This window comes from Cyprinus carpio, chromosome A23, assembly GCF_018340385.1.
Source record: "Cyprinus carpio isolate SPL01 chromosome A23, ASM1834038v1, whole genome shotgun sequence".
Lineage (NCBI taxonomy): Eukaryota > Metazoa > Chordata > Actinopteri > Cypriniformes > Cyprinidae > Cyprinus > Cyprinus carpio.
In genome coordinates, this window is record NC_056594.1 from 3,318,699 (window position 1) to 3,331,933 (window position 13,235).

At 37.2% G+C, this 13,235-nt stretch overlaps 1 protein-coding gene across 8 annotated transcripts in view; it reads right to left on the reverse strand.

Moving 5' to 3' along the window:
- LOC109061808 (histone deacetylase 7-like) overlaps positions 1–13,235 on the reverse strand; it is an 89,102-nt gene that overhangs the window by 6,186 nt on the left and 69,681 nt on the right. For all 8 annotated transcript variants that reach the window (XM_042712627.1, XM_042712626.1, XM_042712632.1 and 5 more), the window contains 5 exons: positions 8,692–8,799; positions 6,275–6,330; positions 4,530–4,617; positions 2,970–3,089; positions 2,632–2,729 (listed from right to left, as the gene is read on the reverse strand). In XM_042712627.1, the coding sequence (XP_042568561.1) occupies positions 2,632–2,729; positions 2,970–3,089; positions 4,530–4,617; positions 6,275–6,330; positions 8,692–8,799 (470 nt within the window). The remainder of the gene's footprint in view (positions 1–2,631; positions 2,730–2,969; positions 3,090–4,529; positions 4,618–6,274; positions 6,331–8,691; positions 8,800–13,235) is intronic.

Genomic DNA, 13,235 nt, shown 5'->3' on the forward strand with positions numbered 1-13,235 from the left:
AAAGTGTTTGAATGAGGTTCTGTTAATAACCGCCTCTCGCTCTCTCTTCCTTCCTCTTTTTCCTCGTCTCCCTCTTTCTTGCGCTCGGAGGAGGCCAGCCCTGCCAGTGATTTCGCCTCTTGAGCGCATCACCGGCGAGTTCAAAGCGACCGCTGCTGCATCTGGTTCCCATTTGGAGCTTGTCGTTCTCCTCACGTCACTGACAGCCCGCCATCTGGGAGCCATTTGCCTTAATTACCCAGGATCCTCCACTACTCCCCCCACCTCTCCGCCTACCCTCACCGTTGTGACCAACTCCGCCTCCCCTCTAGACCAATAAAACTACCCACGCTCCCCTGTGTGGAGAGGAACGGTTTTATTTTGGGTGGAGGTAGAGAGAGAGAGAGAGAGTGCAGCATTCATTAAAGACCAATAAAAGGACGAGAAAGAGTGTACAAGACACAGGAAGTCAAGGAGAGACAGGCTGGTTAGAGGCAGAACATTCCCAAAATGTTCAGTCCTGAAAGATCTTGAAGGTCCTTTTAGACGCCCACCCACTTTCACACAGGGATCCTGGTTAGCGTGTGGTTAGCAGTGCCTCCCTGGACCGAAAACCAAAAACCCGAAGCAGGCTGCCTTCAAAAATGCTTAAAACTTTTAATAAAACCACCCACCGGCGGCAATTAAGTGGCATGTGGAAGTGGCCAAGCTTGAGTTTGATCCCAACACAATGAAAAAGCTGGGAATCATTTGAAGCCCTGCAAGCGTTTCAGACTACAATAAACACCTTGACTGATGCAGGTTGGCAGACGGCAGAGGGGGAAGTCCGACTTAAAAGAGTGAACACAATGTGATCGGGCGTCCAATTCCTGACAAAATCCCAAAGGTCTCAGTGCAATCACTAGTGCACAAGAACAAAGGAGAGAAACCAATGCAATCATGAAGAACGCCCACATGAAGAAGACCTGGTTCTTTGGCGAAACTGATGACGGAAGGTCAAACGCTTCTTCCTGAACGCTGACCTGATGATCATCATCCAATGTAAAGACTTTACAAGACATATAAAGTGGACGGTGGTGGGGTTGTGGTTAAACATCTGGACGCTGGGTTCGCCAGCATCATTGTGCTCTTGATACTTAACACTTAACAGCTTACTGAAAAGACAGCGTTTTCAGTTATCGTTACATGTACGAAATACTAGCACACCACAGACCATAAGGATTAATGCTAAATTATTAGTCTGCGAAATGAGGTGTGGAAACTAACAAGACCATAATGGATATGCAGAATTTTTTATTAGAAACACTGAAACCAAAATTAACGTTTTCATCTAGCCAAAAGCTGATATTGACGTTTGGGTAATAAAATTTGAGTAACTGGGTAATTAATCTTGGCATGATGTTCAGGGCGTTGTTTCCTCATGTGATAAATCAAACCGGCTGCATGAACTGCTTAGACTAGTCAAAGTTAAGGCCTGTTCATACCAAGATTGATAACTATAAAAAGAAAACTAACATTATATTATCGTCCAGACCAAGGCGCGATAATGTTCTGTTTATTTTAAGCATGCACTGTAGTTTTTTTTCCCACGTCTTCCGCTGGAACGCCACTCTCTCGAACGCACATACAACAGTTAGTGGAAGCTAGAGATTATGGTTTATTTTTCGTACAAAAACACATCGATTCACTTCAGAAGGTCTTTATTAATCCCCCGGTGCCATGTGGAGCACTTTTATCAGGGATGGATGCACTTTATTGCACTTCAAAATCAACACCCATTCACTGCCATTATTAAGCTTGGAAGAGCCAGGACATTTTTTATATAACTCTGATAGTATTCATCTGAAAGAAGAAAGTCATATATACCTAGGATGGCTTGAGGGTGAGTCATTCATGGGGTAATTTTCATTTTGGGTAAACTATTCCTTTAAGGCATAGTGTTAACACAGTGGCATAATGTTTATGCAACTGACTCCCGTTGTAGTAAAGTTCTTTGGCAAAGAAAATTTTACATATTGCTACTCTAACATCAATTTTGGTCATGGTGAAGTGTGCACACACTGCTGACATGTTTACTTGTTGTAGCTTATTCATGTTTTGCGCATAAAACAGATGCTGACGCAGTCAACCCATGCTCATTATACGGTACAGTTTTGGTCAATGGTTTCGGCTCTCCAAAAGCTATTTCGACTGAAACCAAAAATTAATTTTTTTTGCTGTTTGGCTGAATATTTTTGGTTGCTGAAATTTTGGTGCATTACAGAATTGTACACTATTACTGGTCCTTACCCAAACCCTTTAGTCAGCAAATTTATTGCATTAAATAATCATGGTATATTCCAATGTCTTCACTTATTATGAAACCAAATACATTGATTTATGTGAAAATGGATCCATATACATATTCATATCAAAGGTGTCCAGTCCTGCTCCTGGAGGGCCACTCTCCTGTAGAGTTTAGCTCTAGCCCTAATTAAACACACTACTCAAGGTCTTCAGAAACTTTCAGACAATTGTGCTGGAGCTGGTTGGAGCCATCTTTCCCCTCCAGGGGCAGGATTAAACACCCCTGGTTTCCAGGCAATACTGTCCATATTCAAGTGTTCCCCTGTGTTAGTGTAAATCAGCAAATGAACCAAGTGAAACTAATACCTGAAGGCAGCCAGGTACTCAGCATCGCCCATGGGAGGATCCAGACCACCGGTCCATGCCACATTAACATTGAATCCCTCACCGGCACCAGAACCCACCTGTGACAAATCAAACACGGCACTGCTGTTAAACACTGAAAACCATCCTCTCACTGTGATCCTTTTGTGCTAAAGGCCATGATGCAACCAGTTCTGGTTTGAAACACAATTGCGCAAGTGTGACACATTGAAACCCTTGAGTCGAAGAGGCTTCTGTGAGCTTAAAGTGTTTCACAGCAATAAACAAAACAAAGAGGGTTGTGTTTGCTCTGGTATAATGGATAATCTCTGCGGACTAACCTCTGCCGGTCCACCACTCCCGGGGAAGAAGTTTCCATTATCATAGCGATGGAGAGAGACGTAGAGGACGCTGGGGTCATTGTAGAAGATTTCCTGGGTGCCGTTGCCATGATGAACATCCTGAACGATTGATGAAACACAATCAGGTTACATAATCATTTGCATTCAGTGCATGAAGGATCACTAAGCTAACACTGAGATGTTTAATGGTTGCAATTTGGTTGTTGTTCAGTCACCATTAGCATTAACTTTGTTTCTGGTGTATTAGGACGAAAAATACCAAAATCTGGAAGTGATTTGATTCAATGACTGATGAACTCAATCAATTCAGCTTGTTATCCAATGCAGTTTGGTAACTCAGATTGAAATCAGTTGAAACAAGCTTCACACAAATATCCCAGAATAGCTAGAATTTTTGCAGAAATCATCTACACTGTAAAAAATAGAGTAATTTTAACTGTAAAATATTGTAAAGATGGTATTAAAAAAAATCTGTTAATAGGTTAACAGTAAGTTCCCATAATATAAACAGGGAAAAACTGTAAAATATCTAACTAGACATTTCATGTAATTTTTAATGTAGATAAAAGTCAAAAGTATCAATTTTGTAAGTAAAAAAGTAGTGTTCAACGTATAATTTACAGTAAACAGAACTGTAAACTGATATTCCCTGAAATCCCTGCGTGACATGCCACATTTTAAAGTATTTTATTTAAATAATCATGTTTCTTAATATTTTTGTCATGTTTGTTATCAGTTAAGTACATGTGAGTTTACGTTACGTTACATCTTCTGTTGTTTAATGAATGTTTATTGCATTATTTAAATGTCGTGTGTTACCATGATGGTGTTTAGTGTTTGTGGAATGACTCTGTGCACCCTTCTATATATCATTATACTTCGGTTTTTTTTTATGTGGTGATATTGGTATATGTGGACTCTTTTACCACCTGCATTATTAAGGTGGTTGTCAGTTTATGACAAAGATACAAAACAGATTTTAGAAGCAGTGTGCACTGTTGAATTTACTAGTTTACACTCAAATTTTCTTGTTTGTAATTTAAAGTTTTATACAGTTTTCTGTATGTTTTACAAAATTATTCTGTCAACCACAGCTCTGCCAAGATTATTTTTAAAAACTACAGATTTTGTTTTTCAGTGTATCACTGATAGCCAATTATACATACACACACACACACACACACACACACACACACACATATATATATATATATATAGAGAGAGAGAGAGAGAGAGAGAGAGAGAGAATATATCAATAGTAGTTATTTTTAATAGATATACTGTAAGTAATCCTCAACTACTGGATATTTAATTGAAATGAACTGTTCTCTATTGTCACACTGTACATTACGCTGTTGTGATGCCTGAATTTACTAATAAACTCTTGCTAGCAGTTTTATTGTTTTAATTCCTAGCAGTTTTATTGTTTTAATAAATGTATCATTTATTGGCCATAACATGAAACTAATTATGTGCTTATTGGTATCAGCCAGAATTTGCATCCCTAGAACTAACATTGGCTGAATTAAGAGCTCTCACCCAATCAACGATGAGGATTTTACTGGCGCTGAGCTTCTGCTGGAGCTGCTTAGCAGCGATCGCCACCGAGTTGAAGAAACAAAAACCCCTGAGAGAGAGAAAGAGATAAAGTGAGGCCTCCAACCACATGAAATGCCAAAGGATTTGGAAACAGAACAACAAAACCATGTTGTAAGCAAACAAATTTTCTCACGCAACTGAACTCAGATCTGGATGTGCAGATCTGTTGTTACTGAAACATGATTTTTAACTATAATGTGTTGAGGTAATCTAAAAGCATTTAGATATTGTCCATATACACAAATAATGAACATGTGGAAACTTCCAGCAGATGGGAAGTAAGGGAGCGAGGTGAAACACTGAGAAATTTGGGAAGAGCGAACTCAGCAGACTAATAACTGCTGAAATAAATCAGTGTCTTTCCTCCTGCTCCCTCCAAACCGTCATTATCAAGCCATAAATATCCACACACACACACACAGGCATGCTGAGGCTGCACAGAGACACACGCTGAACGCGAGGTGACAGAGTGCACATGTGCAAACACAACACCCACGTCACACAAACACACCGCTCGAAACATGCCATCAACTCACATGCACAGGAAGAAGAATCTCACTTGACGACCGCAATAAACAGATCCAAACTCACATGGACAACATACTCTATACAGGGTCAGCGTAGCTAACTAAAACTATTAAAAAATTATAATAACAAAAAATCATTTTTACTTAAAATGTAAGAATGTTAACTGAAATAAAATAGTTTAACTTACATATATAAAATATATAGACATATTTAAAAACAGCAAAAATGGTAATACTTTACAATAAGGTTCCATTTGTTAGCTACATTTAATGCATTACCTAACATTAACGATGAGCAATCCTTTTGTTACAGTATTTATTAATCTTTGTTAACGTTAGTTAATAAAAATACACCAGTTTACTGTTTGTCCATGTAAGCTCAGGTCCATTAAATAATATTAATAGATACAACTTTTGATTTTATTAATGTATTAGTAAATGTTGGAATAAACATTCACTTAGATTAATAAATGCTTTAGAAGTTTTACTTATTGTTAGTTTATGTTAACTAATGTAGTAACTAATGTTAACAAATCAAACCTTATTGTAAAAACAACATTTCTAAATTTGTTGTCTAAATTTCTAAAACTAAAATTAAGACTAATAATATATTAAAAATTCAAAATATTAACAAAAATTTTAATATATCATGATTAAAAATAAAATAATGTATCTCTAAAATAACAATCTATATTAACAAGCACCCACTATTTTTATTTTATTTTATTTTAATATAATTTATTTACTTATTTAATTTGAATTTATTTTTATGCATTTCTTTTATTTGAAGAACTTTTGGTTGCACTTTATTTTACAGTACGTGTACTTACATGTACTTATAGTGTACTTACGGTGTATTTATCTAAGAAAGTTCTGGTAATACAAGGTAACTACATGGGTTAGGGTTAGGTTTAGGGGTAGGTTCAGGGTTAGTACCTAGTTATTACATAGTTATAGTACATAGTGAACAGGACTGTAAAATAAAGTGCTACCGAACTTTTAAAGTAAGACCGTGGAAAGCAGATAAGAGAGAGAGGCAGAAATCGACAGAAACATGACGCAGGCCAGGCTCGAACCTGCATCCACCACCAGACACACATTCTTAAACAAACTCCAGCGATGTACAGAGGCGCTTCTGTATGTAACAGGCAGACTCACATGGGGTTTGACGGGTCTGCGTGATGTCCTGGTGGCCTGACCACAGCAAAGCCGTTCTGAAACATTGAAACCAACATGTCATTAACTCCGCATTTACCAGTCGCCTCTCACACAGAAACCATGTTTTCACCAAACTGCTTCAACAAGCGGGCCTCCACTCTCAGTTAAAGCAATAAAGCCACTTCCCTGAAACATCCCCTATAACCTTCATTAAGTTAAATTACCAGCAGGGGACTCGAGTGATTGAACTATTCTTTTATGGTCGTTACAGTTTTTTAATCAGCTTGATCTGGTCGGTTTGCTACTTGGTTATATTTTATTTGATGCAACGGTAATTACAAAAACCCTCTGATATAAATGAGTGCTTGATTCTGATTGGTTGACGCATGATCCGAGAGATTTGACTGAAGATGCATTCAAATTACGTCAGAATTACAATAAATAGAAGTTACAGAGAAGATTCATTTCACATAGTCTTTTACCAAAATGCTAGACATATTTCTGTTTGATATGCTATTTTATTATAGCCAGTGGTACCTGGTCTCTGATTTTTTTCTTTGATGCTTTGTGAGATGTAAATTAATGTAAAGCATTTCAATGTGCAGTTTAAAGTTCTGTGTCCAAGGAAGTGATTATCTCAGAGTTGTCATCTTGTAATTATGGCAATTTCAATGCAATGTGAACACGCATAATATTGAATGTTCGATAACTGCATTTTTCAGTAGCATGACAGTTTTATTTAAATTTGTGAATCAAAATACAAGCAGCTACTTTTTTTAACAAGTTGCAGTGTTGCGTGACAATACATTAAATCATTGTATTTATTGCTCTGCATTTCTCATGCAGCTTTACAAATCAAAGACACTCTGTCCTCATACTTACTAAATCTGAATCATTTCAGTGAATCGATTTGCTTGCATGTTTTCACTGGTCACATAAACGATTCAGTGATTCGTTTTTACATTTTTACTGATGCTTTTTCGACATTTTTTTTTTCAAGATAATTTCACTACTTTACGCATTTAATGCTGTTTTTAATAATTACCTATAAATGCAGATCAACAACTTCAAAATAGTTAGTTTTGTACACTACCGATCAAAAGTTTGGGCTCAGTAAAATTTTTATTCAGCAAGGATGCACTAAATTGATCAAAAGTGACAATGAAGACATTTATAATGTTATAAAATTCAAATAAAATTTCTAGAATGTCTATTCATCAAAGAATTTCCACAAAATATGAAGCAGCACAACTGTTTTCATCATTGATAATATTCAGAAATATTCTGCAAATCAGCATATTAGAACGATTTCTGAAGGATCATGTGACACTGAAGACTGTATAATATTAGATAATGTTTTGAGTGGTAATGTAACTTCGAAGTTAAAAAAGGTCTAGTTAGACTCTTCTAAATTCTAGGTTATTTGTAGCTCGGCGAGCTAACGCTGTGCACAGCTGCACACTTCCAGGTTTGTTTGTTTCAGTTCTAGGTTGCGTTTCAAACTTAGCAACATCAAAATTAGCTGTTTCTAAGAAAGACACTTAACCAGGTGGTTACACACCTGAACAATGCTAAGCAGTACACTTAAAAGGACAGCTTTGTACCATATCTACAACATGTACATATTAGAGTAGTAATATATAACCTTAAGATACTACTATGAACTTTTTAGGGGTAAATAAGGTACAAAAATGTGTCTTTGATGGTACTGCCAGAGTGACAAGCTGCTGCCCTAAGAGACAAGAGTGTATGTACATGTGGCCCGAGCGGCAACCTGGTGCTATGTGTAGTGTGGAAGGTGATTAAGTGGATAAAGCTGCAATTCATCGACTGTCCGCTTGAGGCTGGCTGCAAAAGGGAGTCAGTCCCATAGACTCCCCATGTTAAAATGCCGAACTTTACAGCAGAAAAAAAACATGTTTACAGCCTGGTTCAAAAAAGTGATTTTGGTCTATATTGCTAATTTTGCCCTTTGTGACAACTGTGAGGGGGAGGTGAATTTTTTTTATAACTCATCCGTTTAAATTATATTAAGCCTTAAAGTTCTGCATAATTAAGGGCGTGGCCACTTGAGTGACAGGTGGATTGCCGCTGCTGACAATGCCGTCGCGCTAGGTGGGCGTGGCTTCAGCAACCAGCTCCCGCCTTTTTGCCCATTTTCGATTATCCGGGAGAGTCGCGCGGTGACGCGCTGCCAAGATGGCGACAGCCCGCTCGGCACACTTTGAGCTTCAAAACTGCTATTGAGGAGTCTATGGGTGACGTCACGGACACTACGTCCATATTTTTTTACAGTCTATGATGTGGCCACTGAATTAATGAAAATGAATGCATAAAATGTTCAAAATGTTCAAATGTAAAAAAAAAAAAAAATCAACAGTGCATACAGTGCATGTTGGATATTGTTTTGTACAGACCTTGAGCTCTCCTTTAGCCACTCTGAAGGCCAGCTCCGTCACGCTCCCGGCCGCCAAGCGGGACGCTGTAGACGTGTGCATCTCGTTCCAGATGGTGTCGTTGTCCACCTGTGGAAATACAAGCATGCTCAGCAAACAGCAAATCGGCTGATTTATTTATAGGAGTCCAAATCTGCTGAGGGGTAATAATGGGACAACAGTTGCACAACCTGCATTTTCATGGGTTTATATAAAAGATCTTGGTTACACTTTGTTTTACAGTATGCGTACTAACAGTGTACTAATAGTGTAGTTACCCAAGAAAGCACTGCGTAGTACAAGGTAACTAGGTCACACACTTTATTTTAACGACCTACTCTCACTATTAAATAACTATTAACTATGTCTTCTGCCTTAATAAACTCCTAATTTGTTGTTATTAATAGTAAGTAAGGTAGTTGTTAAGTTTAGGTAAGGGATCTAAAATATGATCAAGCAGATTAAGTTATTAATATGTGCTTTATAAGTACTAATAAACAGCCAATATGCTAGTAATATGCATTGTAATAAGCAACTAGTTCATAGTGAGAACTGGTCCTTCAAATAAAGTGTTACTGGTAGCTACATTGGTTAAGGTTAGGTTTAGGGTCAGTACCTAGTTATTGTAATTGTTACACAGCGGAACAGGACTGTAAAATGAAGTACTGCCAACATTTGTGTTATAAAAGACAATAAAAACAACTTTGCGTTAAAACCATAAAAAAAATAATTAACTTGATTTTCAAAAGTCAAACATTTCATTTAAGCCACAAAATAAACCTCATTCCATAAAATAAGTATAATGAGCTATGCAAAAAGCATTTCAAACACAGTTCACCCCTCACACTTTAACACGTCCATAAAAACACTGGCTGACGGCTGGAATATTAGAAGTACACAGACACTCATGGGCATCAGCCGCTTCACTGTATACTTGTCAGCTAAGAAATAAATAATAACCGCCTTACGGTCCATCTGTTTTCAAATCCACATCATTTGAATCATAACATTGATGTCTGTCAAAAAATAACATGCACCGTACACAGTAGTATTTATGAGAAACAGAGGTCTAGTGAGTATGCATTTCCCAGAAAACCCACACTTACAGAGAAGAAGGAGAAAAAAGCGTCCTTCAGCATGCTGTCTGTCAGATAAAGTACCTAATACATAATACACTCGAGTATAAATATGTTCTTCACTCGCAAATATTGAGGTGATATTTACTTCTCTCAACTACTCTTTTTTTTTTCAATAAAAGATGATCAATTTTTACACATTTAAGTACCCCTTTGCAGATTTTGCGCTATTTAGTTCACTTACATGTACTCTGATCATAAACAAAACTGCTTTGCTGAGTGATTTATGTGCAGTTAAACCCAAGTTAGCACTTTTTTTAAGCGAATGTTTCACAGTTTTTTGCTGCGAGTAGGTGCCTCCACCCAAGCCCTGGCTCACAGAATCCCTCAGCGCCGTGTACATGACAAACAATCTCTGTCAGTCACCCATTCTGCCAGAATAAAATGATGTAGCTGAACTGTATTGGCGTACACTAGCACATTTATCATTATGACAGCCGTGATCAACGTTCATAAATCTGCAAAGCCGCAAACAGCGGTTCAACTGAAGGGCACGGCTGCACGATGCCAGCGTTACATGCTGCGCGACAGGCACTTACGGCAAACTGATGCAATAGAGATGTGCTCAGCAACAACAAGACGAGGTGGAATCTGAACTCATTTTTAATCCACAATTTAAACCAATCAGTAAACTGAGCGTAATCCTATTCAAATGAATGAATAACCAGCTGTATGCTTTCAAACAGATGGTAACGCTGGAGAATTATAACGAAACATGTTTATCCAACCATATTTGTATAAAGATCACTCATGCATGCAAAAGTATTTAGATGCTTATTTTTGTTGTAAGCATCCACAAGACGAAGTGTGTGTTACAAATTACAGAACATAAACTACATTTCAAGAATACACACTAAAAGAAAGAGGAAGGAGTGACGACACTATAAATAGATTTCCTGTTATGTGTCATACTGATGGTATGTTTAAATATTCTTTGTGTGTGGTCTCCATATTGGCTCTCATCACTACACCGGTTTGCTGATTATGCATATTACCATAGTGGAGAATGCCTATAAATGCCTAAAATGTATTTATTTGATCAAAGATTCACATTTGAATATATTGTTAAAATGTAATTTATTGCTGTGATCAAAGCTGTATTTTCAGCATCATTACTCCAGTCTTCAGTGTCACATGATTCTTCAGAAATCATTCTAATATGCTGATTTGCTGCTCAAGAAACATTTCTGATTATTATCAAATTTGAAAACAGGTGTGCTGAAAAATATTTTTGTGGAAACCATGATACACTATATTTTTAGACTCTTTGATATAGACTCTTTGAATAGAAAGTTCAAAAGAACAACATTTATTTGAAATAGAACTCGTTATAAATGTTTTGTTTTTATTTTTGATCAATTTAATGCATCCTTGATGGATACGAGTATATACGAGTTTCTAACCGTAGTAGTTGCAAGGGTGTTTCAATGCAGTGTTCTGATTGGTTGCTAGTACAATAGAATTTTACAGTTTTTTTAAGTTGTTTGGGGTAGTCATGTGATCTTGCATACTCTATAGCTACAATTGCATGCATTTTTTTTTTACACTGGCACAGAACAGATTTTTTTTTTTTTTTTTTTTTTTTGATGGCCATTGTCAATATTTCTCAAAGATGGCTGATATAAAGACAATAAAGATCTATATGATGTTGCACTATTCTTTTTTAAAGATAGTAAAGAAAACAACGAAGATTAAGCTGATATTTATTCTACATGATATTTACTAAAATAATTAGATTTTTAATTAAAATCTTGATTAAAAAAAATACACCTGTAAAATAGTTTTTTAATTTTAGACAGCAACTTCTTGATTCTGTAACTCTATTACAATATTTTTTTCCCCCAGATTTTTCTGATTAAACTGATGAAAACACAAAAAAATAAAATTAAAAACTCAAACAAACAGTGCCAAAGACCAGATAATATAAATTTCACATGCACATCAAATTAAAAGTCCTGTTCATACAAATTAACAGAACATAATGGTAAATGAAATCACCAATATTGTCCGATAATATCTTGGTGTCTTGGTGATTTATCTGTCAACCACTAATTTTAACCCTTCCTCATCGTCACACAGCCTTGTTAGGAGTTAACCGGGAAGCAGAGAGCTCCAACAGCCATGTTTTCACACAGCTTTAAAGTCATTTGCACATTGTGGAATTAATGTGTAAACAGTCAGTCTTTGGATCTATGCATTAAGACTTGTAGTTAATGCAGCATGTAAAATTATGGTCTCTACATATGGCTCAGGTCACTCCTTCGATGTAAGTCGATGGGCTAGTGATTTGAACAAACCCCTAACTTTAAGTATGAGTGGTAATAACAGTGACGCTTGCTTTAGTAAACAGCACAAGTAAGAGAAAAAGAGACCATCATTACTCTATAAAACTGCATTCATAAGTGGCCATGAGAAGAAACAGTGAGGTTATACATTCCCCTCTCTCCCTTTTGTTTGTTGCCCTGCTCCCCACATCTTCCTTCTCTCTTTTCTCTTTCATTTTCCCTCATCCTTTTTTTTTTTTGCCGAACTTGCATTGCTTGTGGTTTGGCACCGTGAACAATGAGAGGGCTGGAATTTCTTTTATCCTTCATGGCACATATTGTTCCAATCATTCCACATGGACCTGCTCTGAGCTTGATCGTCAGAGTGAAGTTTTCAACATTTTCTCCCAATTTTCAGCCAGGGTGCTGCCCATATGACTGCGCTGGGATCAGTGCTCTCTGACCTCTGATCTGTCCCAGAAGGGAGCCGCGGGTCCGTTTAGACTGTCGGCCAATGGTTTATTTTAGAGCAGGTGTCAATGTGGGCTTGGCATAAGTATGCTTTGAGGGAACATAGTGGCCACAGATGTCATGAGCACTGTATTTAAACCTAAAATTACAAATGGGACACTCTACAGCGGCATGTACTTCAGCCGCATGCACATGCACATCAAGACTGATCCTGGCTCACCATTTTGAGGTTGTTTTGCCCAACTTTCACACTGTTTATTTAAAAGGATAGTTCACCCAAAAAAAGAGAACTCTGCCATCATTTACTCACCCTCAAGTCGTTCCAAACCCATAAAGACTATCGTTCAGCTTCGAAACACAAATTATTTTTAATGAAACCTGAGAGATTTTTGTTCCTCCACTGAAAGTCCACAACTTTGATGCTTCATAAAGTTCATAAAGATACCGCAAAATTAATCAATATGAATACAGCGAGTATTTTGATGAAATGCGATTGCTTTATATGATGAACAGATTTCATTTAGGCTTTTATACGAAGTAAAATGACGACCCAGGAAGTGGTATGTATCTGTGCAAGCTTTGGAGGTGTTGATGGAAGCGATTTACTGGATTTATGCTTTGATAACCGTACTGAATATTATCCAGATGTAGTTTT